The following is a 24,633-nucleotide window of genomic DNA, read 5'->3' as shown; positions in this document are numbered from 1 at the left end:
AGGTTTGTGCTCAGAAGTGTGCAAGAATCTTGGAGTGCACATCTTTACATACATTTAGGTTGTTGAACACAAAAAGGGATTTATTATTAATTAAGACACAGAATATAAGAGCATGGAGATTAGAAGAAAGTATAAATTCACCATTGGGGTTTTATGAAAAATTGAATAAACTGTTGATTACTTTGAAAAACAGAAAGACAAATGGAGATTTAAATAAATGAATTCTCCACTTAATTAAGAAATCTTTATCCACATGGTTAGAAAGGAGGTAGTTAGAACACAGTTCCCAAAGGTTGGTAAAATAAGAAGTAAGCACAGCATTCAAAAAGGAAATTGAATGTCACTGCAGCACTTTGGCTTAGTCTCACTCTGATATCGGTCTTGTGGCTGTAACACTATTTCAATGAAGGTCATTGGTAGATTTGAAAATAGCATCAAATCATTGGTTATGGAACTTTTATTTTTCACTTACACTTCCTCTAAATTCATCATTTGTTTCTCTAGTTGTGGAGTTCTATCCCTTTGTGCTCTTTCATCATTTCATTTCATCCTATCATCAGCCTTCACTTTTGTTCTTTCTTCCCTCTGCCTCTGTATTTGCTTGAAACCCTTTAAACTCAAACTTTGTTTTTCTTTTCTAATGTAAATCACCAATAATTAACTTTGTTTTACTCTTTCTATAGTCATTATGTAGTCTAGTTAACATGCCCTGAATTTTTAGCTGCCATTTCAATTTAGTTTAACTAGATTTTGCTAACGAAGTGCCTCTTAGGATTGGATTTGAGGTGGAATGATGTTATTTCTATGTTTTATGTTCTATATTAGAATGAATGGAAAATAGAGAAAAAGATTTCAATTTACCCTGTTACTATTTGAGTAGGGTTTTTCATTTTTTCTTCTTTAAATGGGTTCTTTAGAAAAGAAAAGTAAATACGAGCAATAATGTTAAAATGAAAACATTTTGTGCTACTAATATTGCAAAAACAAAATTTGATGATTGCTCTGTAATGGGCCAATGATCAGCTTAATTTTTGAAAGGTGTCTTAATGTATTTTGTGATGCATTCATTACACCAAATTTTCGAGAGAGAAAATAAGTAAACCCTTTAAATTGATTAAATGGATAAAGAACTTGCCCATTCTTAAGTTTTGGAAGGTTATGAAATCCTTAACATCTACCTGAACAAATCAAGTAGTCAGACCATGGTTACAGTTTCAGATAAAGGATGACTTAAAGTGAACAAGAATATTAGGCTTGTTATGAAAAGAAACAAATAACCTTTAAGGAAAACATAGGAGCAATATAAAACAAATACACCATTGGACCATATCACTGAAAAAGCACTTGACCTTTGGACTAATAAAACATGTGACCTATATATCAACATATGCAAGATTTAAGAGAACCTCTGCATTATAACCGAAAAAAATTACACTGCTTGAGCTCTTTGGTCTTTGCTATTTATATCCAGTGGCTATAAACAAATTAAAATGGAAATTAAAATTAAAATGGTGAGTCACAGTGCTGCAGTTATTAATGTAACTATCTCACCAGTGACTTGGGTTCAGTTCTGGCCTGTGGTGCTGACTGTATGGGGTTTGTGACACAGTGATTTCCTCCAACTTTCCAAAGATGTGCTGATTGCTAGGTTAATTAGCTTTAGTAAATAACTCCCGGTGTAATAGTAGAATATCACTGGGGTTATTAATGGGTATGAGAGAACTGGTTAGTTATAAGGGGTTAAGTGGATTACTCAAGAAAGTGGCATAGGCTCAACAAGCCAAATGGCTTTCTTCTATATTAAATAAGTATACTAGATATTTCCCTTCAGTTCATTGTTCTTCTATAGTGATGACCTGTGAGAATTCAAGAAATTTTAAGTCTAATACAACCAGAAACATTCATTCTGTTTTTCTCTCTTCACAGTGTTGTCTGACTTGTTGAGTCATCCCAACAATTCTGTTTATATTTTGTATTTCTAGCATCTGCAGTAGTTTTGCTTTGTTGATAGTTTTTTTAAATGTTAATGCTTGGGTAGATTTGCAGCTGATTGATAATGGTATCAAATGTAGGTAAATACAGCACAGATAACAGCTTGTTATAATTCTGTCAATATGACTTGATATTTTGGTACAATAATGAAAAAGAAAATGCTGGAAATACTCAAGAGGCCGGGCTACATCTGACGGAAGAAGGAGCAATTCATATAAAGAACCTTTTGTCAGAACTGGGAGGGAAATAAAAACAGCTTGTTAATCTGCAGGGAGAAAGGGGTGTCTTTGATCAGGTAAAACTGATATGACTATGGTAATAAGCTGTAAACGCGGTTATCTGGTCAATGATTGAATGGGAGTAATTAGAGAGTGAGAACATAGACAAACGATACGGTGATATGGGAGTTGTGAAATGCAGAGCAGGTTAGTGTGTCCTCCACTCCCAGAGGAGGAAAGTAGGGAAAAAGAAAGATGAAACAAGCCTAGCCAATATCATTAATGGATGACTGATACAGACTGAGAAACAAAGTTACACGTAGTTGTAGAATTCAATACAGAGCACAAAGGATGCAACGTACCTAAATGGATAATGAGGTGGTGTCCCTCGAGCTTACAATGAGCCTTATTATAATGGCGCAGGAAGCCATAGACCAACAGGTCAGACTAAGCAGGATGGTGCATTTAAGACAGCAGGCAAGAGGAAGCTCCGGACTGATTCTGTGTACTATGAACATGTGTTCCATAAAGTGATCACCCAGTTTGCATTTGGTTTCTCTACTATACTATCTATTCTGTTGACAAACCCACCGTCTTATGCATACAGTCCCCTGTACAAAACAATTTTTTTGGTTTATGTCATTGCAATCATTGAGCAACACACACAAAATGCTGGAGGAACTCAGGCTGCATCTATGGAGAGGAATAAACAATCAAAGTTTTGGGCCGAGGCCTTTTATCAGGACTGGAAAGGAAGGGGGAAGATGCCGGAACAAAAAAGGCGGGGAAGGGGAAGGAAGACAAACTAGAAGGTGAAAGATTGAAGCCAGGTTGGTGGGGGAGAGGGGATGGGTTAAGAAGCTGGGAGGTAGTAGGTGGAAAAGGCAAAGGGCTAGAGCAGAAGGAATCTGAGAGAAGAGGAGAATAGACCATGGGAGAAATGGAAGGAGGAGGGGCACCAGAGGGAGGTGACAGGCAGGTTAAGAGAAGAGCTAAGAGGCTCTTTGGAAAAAGAAGAGAGAAAGAGGAAGGATAAAATTACTGGAAGGAGAAATCAATTTTCATGCCATCAGGTTGGAGGCCACACAGATGGAATAAGAGGTGTTGCTCCTCCACCCTGAGAGTGGCCTCATCACGGCAGAAGAAGAGGCCATGGACCGACAGGTCGGAAAAAGAACGGAGATAGAAATTAAAATGGTTGGCCACTGGGAGATACTGTTATTTTGCGGATAGACCAGAGATGCTTGACAGAGCATTCCCCTAGTTTATGTTGGGTCTCACCAATGTGGAGGAGGCTGCATCAGACGCATTAGATATATAGTAGACGACTCTAACAGATTCGCAGGTGAAGTGTTGCCTCATCTGGAAGGACTATTTGAGGCTCTGAATGGAGGTGAGAGAGGAGGTGAATGGGCAGGTGTAGCATATCTTTCGCTTGCAAGGATATGTACCAGGAGGGAGATTAGTAGGGAGGAATGAATGGACAAGAGAATCACGGAGGGGCCGATTCCTGTAGAAAGTGGAAAGTGAGGGGAGAGAAGGTATTTGGTGGTAGGATCCTACTGAATATGGTGGAAGTTGTGGAGAATAAGGTGTCAGATGGGAGGTTTATGGAGTGGTAGGTGAGAATAAGAGGAACTCTAACCCTGTTAATGTGGTGGGTAGAGGGGGTGAGCACAGATGTCTGGGAAATGGAGGTGTGGGTGAGAGCAGCATTAAAGGTGGAGGAAGGGAAACCCCATTCTTTGAAAAAGGAGGACATCTCTGATATCCTGGAAAGGAAAGCCTCATCCTGAGAGCAGATCTAGCAGAGGCGAAAGAACTGAGAAAATGGAACAGCATTTTTACTGGAGACAGGATGGGAAGAAGTACAGTCAAGATAGCTGTGGGAATCAGTGGGTTTATAAAAGATATTGCTAAACATTAAGAGATGGAGACAGAGAGATTGAGAAAGGGGAGAGAGCTGTCAGAAATGGACCAAGTGAATTTAAGAGCAGGGTGGAAATTGCAGGCAAAGTTGATGCAATTGATGAGCTCAACATGGGTGCATGAAGCAGCACCAATGCAGATGTCAATGTAGCGCAGATATATGGTTTGCTTTAATTAAGAGGCAGAGGTATTAACACAAGTCTCCCAAACTGCCAAACTGTTTGCTGAAAGCAAAACAGAATTACAACACACCCATTTATTTATCTACTTTCAACATTCCAATATACGTAAATTTTGTCATTGTGCATTTTCAGTAATATCTGATTTGACATCTCAATCAGTAAAATATTTTGCAGTGAAGAACCACATTATACTATTTTTCTTTGTCATAAATCATCAGAATCATTAACAATGACAACAATAAAGCAAAGGTTTCCAAAATATTCCTGTTATAGTGGGAAAGTTTTGATTTATCAAGCCTGTGTTTAGCTAATGTTGTCATAGCTGGGCAACATTAGACTCAGACATACCCTTATCAGGAAGAGCGTCCTCATTAGCGGTAACCCTAATACCCTTTCCACCATGCACTGATTCATGTTATCAAAGTCAGCAAGCAGGACAAAAGGGAGAAGAAAATGAGAATACAGGTTATATCATAAAGACCAGGAACATTAAGAAACACGAGAATAACAGGTGGGATTAGGCAATTTGACCCATCGTGCCCATTTCACCATTCAATAAGATCATGGCTTTTACTTTCTCAGCACAGTAGAAGATGAGAAACCATGGAAACGAGGCAGATTTTCCCATCCTCTCCCACATGCATATTACTGCCCTGACGAAATAGCTTGAAAGTTTCTAGATAGGCATATTCAATGCTAAGTGCAAGGAACCCGTATAAAAGGCAATAGTGGTGGCTATAGTAATGTTTATAGCATAAAGCCATTAAAAGGAACTATAACTCAAGAAGCAAGCAGGTCACTTGTCACTTCAAACTTGCATTGCACAAAAATACATCATGAAATTACTGTATTGCTGAAGATTTGCATTCCCAAAAAAGGCCCATATAGTCATTTTCCATAACACAAAGCCACATCATCTGTGCATACATCAAGAAAAGTGTTGAAAAAATTAAATTTTGCATTTACATACTTCTTTCACATTTTTTTCCACACAACTAAATTTTATTCTGAATGCCAATTTTTTCATAGACTTGTGAATTCTATAAGGGTGAATTTCTGTTACTTGAATGACCTGTACAAGGGTCACCTATGCAAAAGTATCTAGTGTCAATTCAAAGCAAGTAACCAATTTAACCTTCTGCATTTGGATTCTGTTGGCATCATAAATGGATGGGAACTAGACATAATTAAGGATCACAGTATGACTCTTGCTTAAAATTAATCTGACATTACACTTAAAATAAATATGAATTTTTGGCAATTCTGGTGGAAGAGGAGAGATAATTACAAAATTAAAAAGCTCCTAAAAATAGCATCAGTTTGAAAATAAAAGTAAAAGATAACTGATAACAGTTATCAAAAGATAACTGCAAAATGTGAAAAGACAAAAACATATGACATTTTCTTTTCAATGCCTGGATTATAAACTAAAAGGTAGCAGGATGCCATAATTGGCTCAAAAAATGCAATCAGGTTTCCTGTGGAGTTGTTTCATATCTGATTGTTATGGACAGTGTAATGGCGTGGTGGCACAATAGGGGCTGAAATCAGCCTGAATTTCCATGGTACAAAATCAGGGATCAGGGATGGGGGGGGGGGGGGAGAGAGAGAAGAGAGCGAGAAGAGAGCGAGAAGAGAGAGAGAAGAGAGAGAGAGAGAGAGAGAGAGAGAGAGAGAGAGAGAGGGGGGAGAGAACAGGATCACAGCACGTGTGGCACTGCACCATTTGCTTTTGATTCCCCTTAAAAAGTAGGCAACTGATTGATCTGTGGAGAAGTATGGACACCTCAATACTCCTGCATTCCAGTTTACACATCTAATACACCTTGTAGCTTCATGGGGAAAGATGCAGGTCAAGATGACAGATACAGCCCAAGTGGTAGAGAAAGGAGTGAATACACTTGAATTACATAACCTCAGAAAAGTTCCTGAGGGGTGAAAAAGGTTCTTCTTCCAAGTTATTATTGAACTACATATCCAGTAGTATAATACCAAAGCAATGGATGTGTCTTGATGTATGTTTTTATGAGTTGTCAGTGGGGACACAATGTACCTTATGAATAACTCATAACTTTTGAAAGATATGATACAAAATATACAAATCCAGATGTTCTTGACTCAGCTCATTCTCACAGGATAATCAATTATTTCTTTATTTGTTGATTTTATTTATCAACAGATTTTAATAAAAGGATATCCCTTTCCATGCATTAAGTGATTCATTAAGCCCTTCTGAAAGGCAGGCCAATTGCTTGCTAACATCTCTTGCATTTCTTCTGCTGGTTCTACTGCAGAGCTTAATCGCTGGCATCTCTCATTCACCTTTCTGATACACCATCTAGTGGCTTGGCAGAGAACATATTAATCTACTTTATTGTGAGGCTAATGTCAAATTGTTTTTTTATCCAAAACAACATCAAGAATTCATTATTATGAATAAATTGTCTCCTCAAACTGTTGATACTAGTCCATGAATGGACAAGAAGATTTTTTATTAATTTAGAGGTACCACACGATACCTTTGGAGGCCAACGAGTCCGCGCCACCCAATTACACCCATGTGACCAATTAGCCTACAACTAAGCATTCAGAGGAAATTCACGTGGTATAAACTTCTTACAGGCAATGGTAGAATTGAACTCAGATGGCTGGCGCTGTAAATGCATTACTCGAATTACTACACTAGCTTACCACCCAAAATTTATTATTAGGGCCCACACTCGACATTAAAGAAGAAAAATGATATTTTTTTAATTACAGAGGTCAAACCTTCATTAACTCACAAGGAGTACTGTCAATAACTCTGGTAACATTATAAAAAGGATAAGAAGGCAATGAAGGGATTTGAAAAGTCTTTATATGTATTGTAAGGTAAGGTATACTCATCAGGAGATGATAAACAAGGAGCAATCTAATAATGCTTTTTCTATTTCTCCTGAGAGTGTTTTTCCAAATGGGGAAATCATAACTAAAGATCATGAATATAAGATGGACTTCAGAAAATTGATTCACGGAACTGTTTTGCTCAGGAGTGAATACTCTCGCAGATCGTTGAGGCAGATCACAGGGTAGAGTATGTGTGAATCAGAAAAGACAGGAGGAGGCCAATTATGTATGAGCTATATGATTTACTTTCTATATAACTATAACATTGTTCTCAGTTTATAGTTATTCCATGGCAAGAGTAGAAGACTTAGACAAAGTTTCCTTTCTATCTGAGGAGTACTAATTGTATTTTGAAAATTAATAGGAGGTGAAGACTTTCACAATGGTGGTGTTCGATCTTCTCAGAACTGCAAAAGGTAGAAGTCAGTTTTAGGTAAAAGCCAAGAAGGGTTTGTTTGAAAAACTTACCCTGAGCAGTTTGAGATTGAACAAATGTTTTGATAAGCGTATCGGTGGTCTGAGTGTAGAGCGAGAGAGCATATCGTAGCGACTGAAGGTCTGGGCTCTTCTCCAGGAAAGTCTTTTTCAAACCATTTCCACCAGCATGGAAGTATTGCTGCAATGTCAACGTATAAACTATAAGAATTTTCAGTTCATGAATCATGAACATACAGTACATGCAAACATGGTGTGGTATTCAGATTATTTTTAAGAATTGCTTTTTAATCAAAGTTTGGTTGGAATCTTTTAATTACTTAAATACAAATTATAAGATAAATGACATTCAAAGATGAGTTACTTCTGTAACTTTTTCCTCTTTCAATCATGCTTATAAGGTTAAAAGAGGAAATAACCATGGTTATTTCATTTAACATTCAACTGTTAACTATATTTAATCTGTTGATTTATAAGTTGATGATCAATGTTTTGCTTGCATAGGAAAAGAGTTTAAAGGCAGACAGTGAAAAACCAAATAACAACAATTTGTGCTTGTTTGATTCTTGTAAGTTGACAGGAAGTAAACATGTACATTTTAAGTATGGAATGTCCAAGAATTAATTAAAAACTATTATTGCAGATACAATGTTATTAAAAAGTCTAGTAGCTAATTAGTTAGAATAGAGCCCAGTTATATTGCATGCACTGACCAAACTGTACGAGCAGGTGATCTGTGTTAACCACTTGGGAATCCTCATCCTGACATTATTGGCTGTGAGGGCTCACAATCTCACCACTAGGTTAGAATAAATGGAGCAGTAGCAGTAGTTTTTTTTAGATTTGAAGCTAGCCTCTGAACTTTACAGGAAACAAAGAAAATAGGAGCAGAAATGGGCTATTCAGTCCTTGGAGCCATTCTAATATGATCATTTTTGATCCTTTCTCGATACTATATCACTGTGCTCTCCTGTATTTGCAAAACAGCAGTTCATTTTATATGATTTTGTAATCTGAATCTTTTCTGCATTCACCCCAAAAATATTCATTGGAGATATTTCAAACAGGAACAAATGTAGCTGCAGGAATTTTATCACAAATCTCCTGCACCCAATTACTGAAAAAGTAAACTTTTCATGTCTTTGCTGGTTATTTGTAAAATCAAACTTTTTACAACATGCAGCCCAATTAAATCAAATGGTACTGCATTTTACAATTACAGCTTAGACCAGATTCACAACCACATCAGTGTCCAGTCTCGATGCCAAGTCAACAAATAAAGAATTAAATCTGGACTTAATCTTTAAGATTTAATTACAGTCATGAAGTATTTTGTTATATTTAAGAATACAACACTGATAATAGCAGATAAGTACATTCATTTAACATCCCTCTGTTATTCACAAAACATAATAATTGCCATAATAAGTTCCTATGATAACTTCCATATAGTTGGTTTGCTTCCCATCTAAAGCAGTTTCTCGAACTAGAAATAAGAGCTATGTTCTACAATTCATTTTTTGAAGATAACCAAATGAAAATACAACTTTCAGCAATTATTTTGTTCCTTGATAGACCTAACTACAGCTTCTAGGCTGAGAAATTTACTGTTCTGAAATAAAATTGCCTCTGTCATTTGTAGAATGTAAAGTAACTTATAAAATTAGAGAAGTCACTGTGAATAATCATCTGTGAAGTCTGCAAGTAAAATTGGAATGCTAGGAGTTCTGCCATGTTACAACTGATATGCTCTTTGGAAAGGCAGTAAATACTGGGAAACCTCCACACTGCTTCAAAAAAAGATTTCAATAGGAATAAAAAAATTTTACTTGAAACAAAAGTTGGTCATGCCCTTAAGGTTGCAATTTAGAGCTTGTTTTTTAAAATATATCTTATACAAAATGAGTATCTATAAATGCTTTGAAACTATTAACTGATTTGACAAGGTCCTCTTGTAAAAATTAATAAATGTATTTAAATAACAATCAATGTGATTAGTTTTGACAAATTGTAATTCTGCCTTTAAAAATTGAATGATTAATATTTACTATTGTAGTGAATAAGAATATTTTCCTTAAAAGTTGTCATATTTTGTAATGCATTCAATTTGAAAATACTAATTCTTAATACTAACATAAAGCCACAGTCAGAAGAAATTTATCATATCCATAAAAATGTTTTAAAGCAAATGTTTGGTGTTGCACATCCAAATAATTCGCTGCCATCAATAAACATCTTAAGGATTAGTTGTTTACAAAAGATTGGAGGGTTTAGAATTTTTTTCATCTCTGTTAGAGATACTATCTAAGATTAGGCTGATATTCTATTACTTACCTTTATTGTGTCCAGGGCCAAATCCATTATAGCACATTGCTTTGGTGTAAGGCTTCTAGCTTCTTCACGAACCATGTGATCCTTAAAAAATATCCAAACATCATAAATATAAGCATCATGACTATTGTACCACAGGAACAAAGGAATGATTTTGTTCTCCTGTTTGCCACCACCCAAAGCAACCAAAACATCAAAATAATTTTGGTTTTATTTGATTGGTACCTAGTTTGGTTTGTAGCTAACTGGAAGTCTAAAGGCTTCTTCAGCTGTTTTGTCTGGAGACCATGCAGAAATCTAAGCATGATAGATGCCAATATAATTCATTTTTTGCACAGAGAGAATCATATTTACATAAGTGCATAAAAAAACAGAAAGAAAATAAACTACAATTGATGAAATCTCTTTCAAAATTGTGTTAGGAAGCATTCTTAAACGTAAAAATGCAAAAATAACTGAAATTTTATTCGTGCTCATTCTCCCTATTTAGTTTATTTCTTTCTAAAGGTACCACGAAACAGGCATTTAATCCTTCTTTCTCCATTTAAGAGAGAGGGAGACTTGTGCTTTATTGTCCTGATTAAATAAATATCGCCAAGTACAGAAGAAATAAAATGTATCCCAGTGTACATTTTTACACTAGGTCATTCTCTCAGAGTTTAGGCTTTCTCTATTGAAACCTGCAACAAGACTCGGTTTGGTTTCTTATCTCCTGATGATCTATTTATGTTCAAAGAGATATCACACACCAGGAAAGGCCACATATATAAACAGCAAAATAACTGTTCCATGAATGAACCAAAGCCAAGTTCTGTCTTTTTATTTGATAAAAGAAAAATAAAATGAAAAAAATTAAATGCGTTAAAATTTAAGAGTCATGCATTTTCTATACGCATAGTCTGTGCAACAGAATACAGATACCTTCAGCTTTGATAACTGCCCCAGTTCTTTTGCAGCAGTAAAAATCAACTGAGTACCCTGTGATCGCATGTATTAAAAGGGAGAAAAATAATTAAAAGCAGGAAAAAATTACAAAAACTTGATAAACCATTTAACAAACTAAGTGGCATGCAAGTTTCACATACAGATTTTATACATGATGTATAGTACATACGTAATCAAGGATTACAACTTTAAACAAATCTGCATTTAATTATATAAATTGTTATTGCATGAATTAATATGTTACATAATACCTGAGGTGGTAATTGATTCCACAATTTCTTGAATGTTCCCAGATTAAAAGAACTTGCTACAGCTGAATCAAGTATTTCTGTTTTATATCCATTGAGATAACTAAGTCTTGAGTCACACTTGTATAGCTTTGTGCTTCTCAATGGCACTACAGTTCTACCTGTTAGAACTCTACTTGTTAGTTTATCATGCTGATAAATATGCATATCCTCTTGATAGATTAGAACTTTTACATCATGATTAGAAACTTGGGAATTAAAATTCAGCATGCAAAGAGAAGCAGGATCTGTTGCTGACATGCCCATTTAAAGCATCAGACAAAATTATTTCCAATATTACTGAGCACTTATTGGAAGAAATATCAGTAAAAGGTCTTGGGCATCACAGAGGCAAACTCTCATGAGGCAGAAATTGACCAAAGCTTAGTAAACTGATGTCAACTGATCATGTAATAATATCAATTATTGTCCTTAATCTTGGACTAATGCTATGATTCAAGGCCACTGGGAATTCTCTGTACTGAAGGAAAATGCACTTTACTATTATTTAATGATAATAGCATACAACATTGAGTGCACTTAATTTTATTTGTTCTGTAGGTTCAAAGAAATCCAATGTGAAGTCACTGATTGATTGAGTAGTTGGTCATTCATTTGAAGATGGGCGGGGGAGAAACAATCAAAAATTGCTGTTCTGCTACAGCTTTGGCAGGGAAATCCTCTGAGTGGTATTTCTCTGTTGCTTTACTCTTTCTTGGAATCACAGTTAAACAAAAGTAGTCTTATCATTACATGTTTATTTCAGATTTCTAGAAGCTCGTGATTGCAGCATTTTTTCTTTTCTTTCCTAGTTTTATTCAGCTTTTTTCTATTTACATCTCTTAAAGACAGATAAATTGTTATTAAGATGCCTTCCCATTCTCTCTCAGCTTACACTACCATTATTTACTTCCTTTTAAATTTAGCAATACAACACATTGTAGGTCTTTCAGGTCCTCTGAGCCATGCGGCCCCACCAGCTCCACAACCCAATTAACCCTAACCTAGTCACAGAGCAATTTACAATGACCAACTAACCTACCTGGTATGTCTTTGGACTGTGGGAGGAAACTGGAGTACCCAGGGAAACTCCACACATTCCACGAGGACATAGAGAGACTCCCTACAGAACAGCACCAGAATTGAACTCTAAGCTCTGGAATTATTTGTGTCATTGAATCTGAGTTGGTTTCCACCAACCAGAACATTATCTTTTATTCTCTTCTCTTTGTTCTCTATACCTTAAATACATGTTTGATTTCTAACTTTTCCTAGTTTTCATGAGAGGTCATCAATTTGAGACATTAATTATGTCTATTCTGCTAGAATTAACAATTTTCAAGATTTTGGTTTAATTTCCAGCATTAAGGGGTGCAACTGTAGAGCTTTAGTTAGTGCGACTCTATTACAGCTTGGAGTGCTGGAGTTCAGATTTCCATCCAGTTTCTTCCCACAGTCCAGAAACATACCGTTAGTAGATTAATTGATCATTGTAAATTGACCTGTGATGAGGATAGGGTTAAATAGGTGGTTGCTGAGTGGTGCAACTCGTTGGGTCAGAAAGGCCTGTTCCACGTTGCATCTCTAAATAAATAAAATAAACAATCTTTTGTAGCTGTTACAAAGCCTGAATTAATATGCTGCCAAAGAATCCTTTAAGGATGTCATCGTTGACCATTGTGGTCCTCTTAGCTCTTTGAAGGGATTTGCTCTTCCAGGAAGATCACTACAAGCTATTCATTTATAAAATATGGAAGACTAACTACATCATGGAAATTTCTAGAGAAACTTTATGTAACTCACCTTTCAATTGGGGTTGGAAAGCTGCTCTACAGTAAGTGACTAAGATTGATCTTACGTGAATAAAAACAGAATTGAACATGCAACCATCTTCACTCATTGTTTTTTAGAAATATGATCCTGCTTTTATTAAGTTACTGTAGTTGGATGAGAGTTATGTGCTATGTAGGAGGGAGGAGTTAGATTAATTGTGGATACAGCAGGTCATCACAACATCCTGGGCCAAAGGGCCTAAACCTCGCTGTGCTGTTCTAAATTCTATGTTCCAGCTGGCTTATGAGTAAATTGGCTTTCTTTGCTATACAATATGTAGAGATAATGGGGGCCATTTGCCTATCCCATCTACAATTGTTGGCTATTGCTGCTTTGCCAACAAATACACCAAAACAACTTGAATTAGAATGCTAAACATGCACCATCTATCTATCATATCTTGCACCTGGGGAATCCAACACCATTATTAAAATAAATGGCCTCATCATACCTTACCATAGTTTCAAACTGGATCTGTTCTTCAGTTTTGTTATGTGAAGAGTAACTATTTAAAACCCTAGTGGTTCACTAGTTTCTTTTAAGGAAATAAACCTTTTGTTCTATCTAGCTTATATCTCAATTTTACTCTTAACTGCCCATTTAACTGGCCTTACTTTTCACTTCCGTGTAGAGGAACAATAAGTACCTGTGATAAATATACTTAGAGAACGAATTTTGAAAAGTTACAGAAATCCTAGGAATCTGCTTGATATGAGCTAGTGGCTTAATAGTGATTTGCAGCGATTATAAGGAGCCCCAGCTGAAGGCTTCATTAGAAACACATTAATCATAAATTCTTGGGGTGGGGGAAAGATCAGAAGGATAATTGCATAGGGGTCGTTCCATTCAGTTCAAATGTTGCCTTGTCCTCCTATTCTCTCATTTTAGCGATTGATTATGTTCACTGGTTCTGAGCTAATGTATGCCAGGTGATCAGAGAGCTTCAGGTCTTCTCTAAAGCCTTCAAAATACTTGGTAGCAGCCTCGGCAAAGGCTACTAGATAAATAATTTCCTACAGTCTAATTTGATATTCACAAAAACCTTTTCCTTTTTTAATGATAATTTCAGGTCTCCAGCTCTACGGCTGCTCATTCTAATAACCATTATTAAATATCTGTTACATAGCTGAGTGTTCTTAAACACATCCAAATTTAGAAATAGATAGTAATTTTCGGTAGTTTTAAATGCTAGAACTCCCTACCCAGTAGTGCAGTGGGAATCCCTTCATTTCTGTATACCAACTTATCGAGGGCAGTTACAGATGGGTGGTGAATTGTCAGCTACACCACACTAAATAAAATTTAAAAAAATAATGGGACAAAAATGGCAATGAAAAAGCTAAGCTTCAGACACAACAAAACAAACATCAGGTGTGAATAAGCTCTATTCCAAGATCCGTGTAAATGAGTTTCTTTTAAGTAATAAATTCATCAAAACTGATGAGTAAGTAAGAGGCTGTAACTGATTCTGTAAACACTTTAATTTTATATCTGATCACTAGAGGGTCAAGCAATACATTATTTTTCTTTCAGGTTCATTGACTATCTAGAAACACATTATAACTAAAGTTATCAATCACTCTGGCAGGATTTGATTATATAGTTGTCCAGAAAATAAAAATCCAGAAACTTAGATAGTGGATCTGAAGACAATTTCAAATCACACTGAGGAATTTAATGTTACCAATTTAGTAAATCTGGTTTTAAAAGATTTTATAAACAAAAATAGTAAAAACTCATAAAAACTCAGATTACTCACTGACGTTCTTTAGGGAACACACACAAAATGCGGGAGGAACTTGGCAGGCCAGGCAGCATCTACGGAAGAAGAAGCAATCAACGTTTTGGGCTGAGATCCTTCAACAGGACTCATGAAGGGTCTCAGCTCGAAATGTTGACTGTTTACTCTTTTCCACAGATGATGCCTGGCCTGCGGAGTTCCTCCAGCATTTTGTATGTGTTGCTCGGGTTTGCAGTATCTGCAGATTTTCCTGTGGATGTTCTTTAGGGACCTTTTTTTTTCCTATCGTTATCCAAGCTGGCCTATTTGTAACTCTAATCCATTGCTGGTTGATTCTTAATAAGCCTTGAGAATGGCTTAGCAAAATGCTCACTTTAGAGGCAGATAGAAACGGGCAATAAATGCTGGGTTTTCCTACAAAGTCCACATTCAATAAAGGAATAAAAAAAATCACAAAATGTCAAAGCAGCAGCTAGAGAATCCAAAATCTCATTGGTATAAAGTTACTCTTTTTCCTGCAAGTATTTGCCGCTTTGATGCTCTTGTCTAACTGGACAGGGAGCCCATGATCAAGAAGCGATAAGTTGGAAGGGAGACCGTTTGGAAGCGGGTTGGTGGTGTAGGAGTGGAGACCATGATGGGAAACACGTTCAAAGAGGTATGGGAAGGAAGGTTGAATAACTTGAATGGGCAGGGAGACAGCATGGGAGCATTTAGAGGGATAGTGCACGAGGACAGAACATGTGGTGGGAAGGTTGGGGTTTGAGAAGAGGGCATGATCCTATGGAACAGAAGGGGTGTGAGAAGAGGGCATGATCCTATGGAACAGAAGGGGTGTGCTGAGAAATGGATTGAAGGGGGCAGATGGCAAGGGAATAAAGAGGTTTAATATATTAGAGGCTATTCACTAAAGAAGTAACAAGAATCAACTACCAACAAAAACTGTTTTATTGAAGATGGTGAACGGAGCATGCATCAAATGTGATGTGAAATGGTATACCATCCATAAGACTACTTAGAAGTACAACAAGGAGATAAACATAGTGGAAGAAAGAGATAACATGTAAAATCAGCTGATGTTCAGAGTATTCAAGAGGTCAGTGGATCTGGATATCGGCAAATCTCAATTTGAACTTCTGGCTCACAAGCAGTGCTGGCAAAGTGCCGACTTGTTGGATCTGACCAGGACTTCAGGTCACAGCCATTAAATTTAAATGCAGTCAAAGTATAAACTACAATCTTGTTTCTCTTAATAGATCATCTGGACAGATCAGGACCTCCTGCAGTAAACTTCAAATGGGCAGAATGGTAGTGGTTTGACTTCACGTTTCAGGTTATTAATTCATTTTAATAATAGCAATTATTAGCCCTCAATGTATGAGGTCAAGTTTACATAAAGGGGTTAAAAGTTACAATTATTCATTTTGTTCATTTTGAATTATCACTTCAACAAAGCAGATTACAATTTTTAATAGGAGATTATGTGTTAATTGGCTAAAATTTCAGAATAAGCCAACAACAAAATTAGTTTGATGTTTTCACCCAGATCTACATAGAAAATAGATTCAAGTGATTAACGTTTTTAAAGTAGGTGTCACTGGCAGCAAATCATTTTTTCTTTATTTTCTTAAAGTAACTAAAATGGATAAATGTATAGAGCACAGTAATTAATCAACTAAGAGAGTAGTGGTTTTACAAGTCACCTTTAATAGAACATAAAGACAAGGAACAAGTAGAGCTGCTCCCAAATGAATCAGCCAATTTTTACAAGATTCTCTGGCCAATTTTGGACAATTTTTCATTCAACTGTCTGACCACTGTGATATTGTGCACATGTCAACATCTTCATGGGGTTTGCTTTTAAAATGAAATATCCTCTATTTTGAAATATTGGTGTGAGTAGCTCATTACGTAATTATGAATGATTATAAATGATAACTACCTGATCAGGTCACTTGTCTGAGTGCTACTGGTACCATGTAACCCAGTACTACCTGTCGCATGGTCGGGTAGTCGGTGACTAAACCGGCTCCCCCACCAGACTTGCTTGGTGAGGAGGGTGTCTAGACACCCTGCAAGATGAAAAACAAGACCTGTCAAGGGGTGGATGAACCCTCCTGTAGGGAAAACGGCCATCTAGCAAACACGTGCCGCGAAGTGCGGGAAGGGCATCCCTTGTATCAAAGTTTGGTCTGGTCATTCACTGCAACAGAACTTCCCCTAGCCGTCTTGGGCCCCACCATGCCACTGGGTCCGGGAGGGGATGTCAAGAGGGTGGGTCTGGACCTGTGCAACCCCCTACTCACCTAAAATCCACTCACGCACACACTGTTCCTTTCTGAGGAGTGGGGTACCACCCCACTAACTGACTGAAAGGAACCATCATCATCCTATGGGATGGATAGCCAGAGAGATGAATGATATCAATTATGGACTCATCTTAGCTCATCCATCGAAGAAATCTGCTCATTATCCACTTTAGTTAAGTAGAAGTGGCACAGTGCTATAATGTGAACTCAATGACGTTCAAAAGTCTCAATCTGTGATTTTTGTCATCTTAAATAGCATTTACAATTCCCAACAGTGCTTAGAATATTCATTACAACTTTATTTAATGTAATGTAAAATTTGTTACCACCCAAACACATGAATCACAACTTATGAGTAACATTTACATTGTTTTGCAAACCTTAAGTTTTTCCAGTGTTAATAATAAGTAGTATTCTAAACACTAATAGACATTATAAATGCTACAAAATAAACTCTATAAAATGAAGAAAATTCTTATGCTATTACAGGTTATTTTAAATATTCACGCAAATGCTGTTCTTATAAAGGAAAACAATGTCTGCAGAATTGGAAAACAAAACAGAGCATATTTGATAAAAGTTTGCAAAGTACTTGCTGGAACAACTTTTCAGTTTCAGTTGTGAAAGTGTTAAGAGGATGTAACACAAGACTGTTCTTGCACTAATGATCACAGTGGAACAATCTGTTTTATTGAAGCTTCTCTCATTCGTTCTGTTTCAACTATTTGGTTGTGATAATAAACAGCTGGTCAGAGTACCTTGCATGGAAATTAATCTTTCAGCATGAATAAGTTTCATAATCTGGTCCATGACTGCTGAAGATCCGAGAGATCATTATGTAATGGGAAATGACGAAAGCAATTATGACACCTTGCTTTACAGGTAATTTGGAAAATCTTATGAACATGATAGCAAATGAATAATAAATCTAAAGCTGTAAGCACTGCAGTTTAGAAATTCCACTGTGCAACATGACATTTTGAAGTACTCTCTGGTGGAACTTTATCAGAAACTTTGTTAACATCATACTTGTATATTTTCAAAAATTGAAACAGTCCTCTGCGTGTATTATTTATTTATTGAGATAAGGCGTGGAATAGACCCTTCAATTCATGCTGCCCAGCAATCTTCAATTTACTCTTAGCCTAATCACTGGACAGTTTACAATGCCAGTTAACCTATCAACTGGTATGTCTTTGAACTGTGGGACGGAGCCAGAGCACATGAAGGAAACCCACACGGTCATGGGGAATACATAAATATACTTTAAAGGCAGTGATAGGAACTGAACCCGGATCGCCTGTAAAGCATTGTGCTAATCACCATGCTACAGTGATTTTATGCTTAGAGACTGTAAAATGAACACAGTGACATCAATAGGCATAATTTTCAGCATGCAGGAATATGGTCTGTTTTTATTATGCTGACATCAACTGCTAGACCTAGCAATGCGTTGAGGGCTTGCTACTATACTAGTTAAAGGACCTATACCTACCAGGTCCTGTGCGAGAAATCTGAGAGTGAGGAATGAACTTCATTTTTCCAAACTAGTCTTCTTTCTCTCAGGATTTAGTGTCCTAAGCACTACAACCCATAAGCCAGGTGCCCATATTCTATGACAATGACACAAGTACTCATTATTACACTCTCCACCAGACAAAAACCCAAAGGAACCACACTAATTTAAATGACAATTCTTTTTAGGAATTTCTTTTTCAGAGTTCCCTCTGTGGATATAGGAACAAATTCATGGGGCACATCGAAAATTTTGTACACGAAGCTCTGAGATTCACAATTCAAAAATGCAGGATGCTTTCTCTGTCATATTGGAATCATAATAGCCCAAACCCTCAATCAAACTTGCACAAGTCCATTCAATTCAATAACCAATTTGTTATGCACTATAGAATTTCTTCCACAATTAGCTAAAACATTTATTGTTTCAAATACTAAAAAGCATACTGTCTTAATAGTACATTAGTTTAGATTAGAACATGTACTCAAGGACATATGCTCTCCAATAATCTTCTTACCAACCCTACTCAGTTTGGATATCGTCAATGCCACTTAAATCCAGATCAAAGCTTAGATTGGCTGTCTTTACTGATCAGAAACTTAGTATTAGATAGTAATTATAATGCAAAAAGTGATGCACTTTCTAATATCCCAAAGCCTTTCCACTACTAATGAGGCACATCTCAGGATAATAGACTACACTTCCTTTGCTTGAATAAGTACAGCTCATTTTTTTTTATATAGGCATCCGTTAGTCTCATGAGACCATGGATTTGCGCCTCGTAAAGTTTCCAGGGTGCAAGGTTGTATAGAAGATCAGCAGTTGCCCTTGCTGCAAGTCTCCCCTCTCCACGCCACCGATGTTGTCCAAGGGAAGGGCATTAGGACCCATACAGCTTGGCACCAGTATCGTCGCAGAGCAATGTGTGGTTAAGCACCTTGCTCCAGGACACACAGGCTGCCTCAGCCAAGGCTCGAACTAGCGACCTTCAAGTCACTAGACGAATGCCTTAACCACTTGGCCACGTGCCAACATGACAGCTCATATAACATTTGATATAACACTATGCAGGACATAGCAACCTGCTTGATTGACACTATCCACCACTCCATAGACTTGTTCCCTCCATCACTGGTTGTAATGTGTCCCATCAGCAAAATACACTGCAGTGGTTCAAGATGGTGGATAGTCACCATCATTGCAAAGTTACTTTGGGTTGGGCTGCCTTGCTAGGATGGCCAACATGCTGAAAAACATTGTTATAAGCAAGCAGTACAGAGTTTTATATAATTCGGCTATCAAGAAACAATGGCTAACTAATGCTATATTCAAACAATATGTTGAATCAATATTAGACATTCAACAGAATATGAATTCATTTGCTCATTGCAAACTTACAACAGATATATATAGTATTTATTGGCATTGGTAGTATATTAAAATAAAATCAATTGTATCTCACCATCTTTTCTAGTCAAGATATGTAAAAAACTTTACAGATATTAGCATTGTACATCAATTAATCTCTCAAGCTCTCTGTAATATTGTTAACATTATTTGCATTTGATTCCATGTTAAGTAGTGTGGAACTGTTAACACCATATCATCAAACAGCAGTTAGTAATTCCGTTTCTGTGACAGGTTTACAGAACAAGTTACCCCTGGGACTATGTTCATTTTAATGATACAAGAACACAAGAAATAAACTTACTTGCTCACTTAATGAGATCATACCCAACGTAATGTGGGTTCAGCTCCACTTTTCCATCACAACATTGATTCTCCTTTCATCCAGAAATCTCATTTCTGTTTTTAATTCAGTGACCATCTCTATGGCTTTCTGTGAGAGGGAATTCCTCCTCATTCCCATTTTAAATGAGTAGCTCATTATTCTGCAAATTTAGTTCCTAGTTCTAAACGCTTCCCACTAGCAACCCCCCTCCTTGGTCCCCAAACCCTCTCCCCCCCCAAACAAAATCAATGACTAGGAAACAATGTCCTTCACTGTCTACTCTGTCAAGTTCTCTCTGAATCTTAACTGTTTCAATAAAATAACATTCAGGTCTTCAGACTTTATTGGTTATATACCTAACCTGCTTAAATCTGTTGCACAAGTCAATTTATTCATCCAGGATTCAATTCAGTTAGCATTTTCTGCTTCCAGTCCAAGTATAATAATGAGAGCAAAACTATGTACTGTACTCTAACAACCTGTACATTGGTAGCAAGACTTTTGTAACCTTATACTCTGTACCCCTCGCAATAAAGGCCAACATTCTACCTGCCTTTTTAATGACTAGCTCCTAAGCCCCATGCCAAGTTCTTATACTTAATATGCATAGACTCCTAGATGCCTCTGTGCAGAAATTTCTCTTCTTCATACTAAAAGTAGACTAACTAAACGATGCAAACCTGAGAATTACCTATTTATATCATCTCATTGTTGATACTTTGCAAATTCCCTATCCACATCAACATGTTACCTCAAAACCCTGTACTCTTTATCTTCAGTTGTAATTTTTTTTAATGAAGTACTATATCAAGTTTCTTTAGCAAGTTCAAATATACATCATCTGTTTTCCCGTTATCAACCCTGATAATTACATCCTAATAAAACTTCAAAAAATTTGTCAACACCATTTTCCTTCCATAAAACAAGGTAGTATTACTTTATGATCTCCTCCTACTAGCTCCTTCATTGTGGATTCCAATATTTGCCCAATGACAGATGTTTGGTTAACTGGCCTATAGTTTCATAATTTCTGCTCTTTTCTTGATTTTCTTTTACATTTCAGCCCACTGGGAACAGAATCTAGGGCAATTCTAGAGGATCACAAACAATGTCTACTACACAAACACTATCACTTGGGTAAATATTAGAGTCCATTATTAAGGAAGTGGTAGGTGGACATTATAAATCACTCATCCCCTATTATAATAAGATACATAATCCTGCCTCATAACACAAGACAAGTTCCAACATACTGTTTCTTAGTTCAACGATTTATTGTTCTGAGAAACGAAATACAGTTCATGAACTTGTCCCCAAGACCGTTTCTGCCAACTTAAATTTTCCTATTTACATGAACATTAAAATCATCCTTGATTTTATAAGTCCTAATTATTTCATGCCTTAAAGACTGTTTAGGTTTTACAGTAACCTACAGGTAGCGGTAAAAATAATCAAGTCAATATACAAAAAAACCTGCCATGGCTACTTTTTACACAGTCATTATAGTACTGTAATGATTGAAATGCTGGTGTGATTAAAATATACAAATGAAATTTGAAAGTAATATGTCTACTGTATTTAATTTACCTTTGTTTCATAAAGGCAGCAGAGGAACGGAAATAATAGGCCTTAATTCAAATCCCTGTGTATTTGCCAACATTTCTCTGCACAACTTTGACAATTTAGGGATTTCCACATGATACAGAAATTACTCTTTATAGCAACTTTGTAAGACAGCACTCCACTTTGAACTAAGGAGGATTGAGTTCAATTCTTTATCTTTTTAATTCTATACCAAAATGCCTCTTAATGTAGTAATTCTATTTGATTCCACTACCTACTCTAGCAAAATGTTCCAGATATTAACAATTTTCTGTGTAAAAACTTTACCCCTCAGGTCCTCTTTAAAATTCCTGCCTATCACCTTGAAGCTAAGTCTCTTGTTTATGATGCCCCAGTATAGGGAACAATTTTTGCAATCTACCCAATCCAAGCCTCTCATAATCTTATATATTTCTATCAGATCACTCTTAGCCTCCTTGGTCCAGATAAAAAAAACTAGCCCAGTCTACCCAAGAGCTTCCCACAATTAAAATACTGTAATCTAGGCAATGTCTCCAAGCTAGTGAGTCTCTTCTGCTCTCTCTCTAATGCAATCATTCTCTTCCTATACTATAGTGACTAGAACCATACACAGTACTCCTAGTGCAGCCTTTTGTAAAGCTGCAACATAATGACCCATCAAATAAACTTAAATTATTAAAATAAATCTAAATGTTTTTTGTTTGACATTTGGTCTTCCAATAAAATACATATTTTGGAATGACACAGGAATAAGAGATGCTTTGTTTGCTTTCTACCCACCCTACCTCAAGTGATGGCATTTACTATGTGGAAAAGCCTGCAGCAATGAAGGGCCTCTTCACGGTGAAAAGACCAGGTTTCATTCCTCAGCTTATTACTAGGGGTAGTAAATAAGAATTTCTTATGTAGGTCAGTAGTGAGTATGAGCAGGTAGGCATTGACCACTAATTCTGCTCCATTTGGTACAACAGAAGTTTGTGTGTTTCTAGCTTCAACCAAGTTCTTTGCTTTAGCTAACTCAGATCAGTATATTTAACCCTTAACTAAAGGCAAAGCTTAAGCAGAAAGTTGTTTGATCTTCATTCAACCTATCTTTTAACCATTTTTTTATATTACCCGACCCAAAATAGGAATATGCTTATCTGAAAATAGCAAAACATAAGCACATAAGTGTAGATTTAAAGCAATAATTATGTCAAGGTCAGTTTTCTGGGGCCAGGTTGATTGATCTTTAGGTAAGATTAAATAAAGGTATAAAAACTGCAAGAGAGATTAAAACAAATAGCTGTGTGCTATTAGATGTCTTAGGAACCATTTCTTCCATTAAATATATTAGACACAAAACCACAATTAGAAGCTCCAGACCTTATTTTAAACCAATGAAAATCATTCAATTTTGAGAAATGTGGAAGGAAAATTATTTCTTGTCGGTGGCAAGTCATCCAGTATTAGTAGACAAGAGCCTATGGACGGAGCTCCACGTAAACGGACACATAGCATAATGCTAGACATTTAAAACCCCTTTCACAACAAAAACATTACAACACAGAAATACATTTTTGATTGCTGCCTGTTATTAATATGAAATGAATACCAAGAGGGAAATTTAGTAGGTGCCCAATACTATAGAACAGCTTTAGCATCAGCAACCAAAAAGGAATTTCAACTTCTATATAAACCTATGAGAAGCAGAAGCAGGAGCAAGCCAAGAGGCTTCTTTCCTAATTACTGTGATCTGAACTGTTCTTGTAACACATCTCCATTTTACCATCTTACTTCAATAACTCTTTATTATCTTATTACCCTAAAATCTATTGATCTCACCACTGAATGTGGTTAATTAATTAAACTAGAATTCCAGACAAACACCAAATACTGAAGCTAGCTGCATTTCAAACATCACCACATATAACATGACGTTAGCAGGGATACAAAGCTACCAAACACATCTAGACATGGAAAATTAAGCCGTTTCATACTTACAATCATCTGTAAAACCCAGCATGCACAGTAATCAAAGAAAGAATTATCAGTCAATGCAATTCCATCTTCTAGTACTGATTATATACCATTACAGACAAAATACAACACAATTATTTCAAAAAGTAACACTAAAAAATCATTAAATATTTTGTGTTTTGTCTTGTTTGTACACACAGCAGGAAGGGGGAAAAGAAAAAGAACACCCAGAATTCCTCTGCAAGATCAAGATCCAACCATCAGAGCAGCCAAATCAGTTAAGATGCTGACAGAATACTTCAAAATGAATATAAAATTAATGGCTTGAATTTGGTAATCAGAGGCGATCACTGGTGATGTCAAATAAAAGCCATCCACAATGATTTGGTGGATTGAGTGGCCTAAATTTCCTGTATTCTGGTCCGACTTGAGGTCCAGCATCATTTGTAGGTAATCTATTGCATGCAAGAACAGTAAACCCAAAAATGAGCAAACAAATTAAGGATGTTTGCAGAAATGAAAGTGATGACCATAATAAGTTTTTTTTAGCGTGTTGCACCAGACAGTCAGCCATTCTTGTCTGTCATGTGGAATCAGGACTGGTCTCCTTTCAGACTAACTGGGTCACGATATGAACGTTCCTGATTCGACCCTTTTTTTTTATATGAGGCCGAGTGGCTAGCTCGATGCTCAACCCCACAGGGATGGAAAGCGTGCTCCAGGGGTGGCCCGTCTTGGATTCGAACTCGGGAGC

At 36.5% G+C, this 24,633-nt stretch overlaps 1 protein-coding gene across 2 annotated transcripts in view; it reads right to left on the bottom strand.

The window, feature by feature from the left end:
• LOC140194974 (protein unc-13 homolog B-like) overlaps positions 1 to 24,633 on the bottom strand; it is a 520,982-nt gene that overhangs the window by 12,894 nt on the left and 483,455 nt on the right. The window contains exons 34-36 of one of the 2 annotated variants that reach the window (XM_072252479.1): positions 10,895 to 10,951; positions 9,977 to 10,057; positions 7,676 to 7,823 (exon numbers count right to left, since the gene is read on the bottom strand). In XM_072252479.1, the coding sequence (XP_072108580.1) occupies positions 7,676 to 7,823; positions 9,977 to 10,057; positions 10,895 to 10,951 (286 nt within the window). The remainder of the gene's footprint in view (positions 1 to 7,675; positions 7,824 to 9,976; positions 10,058 to 10,894; positions 10,952 to 24,633) is intronic. The other variant, XM_072252480.1, reaches the window with a different exon arrangement.

Source organism: Mobula birostris, chromosome 3 (genome assembly GCF_030028105.1).
Source record: "Mobula birostris isolate sMobBir1 chromosome 3, sMobBir1.hap1, whole genome shotgun sequence".
Taxonomy (NCBI): domain Eukaryota; kingdom Metazoa; phylum Chordata; class Chondrichthyes; order Myliobatiformes; family Myliobatidae; genus Mobula; species Mobula birostris.
This window is presented reverse-complemented; position numbering and strand designations above follow the sequence as displayed.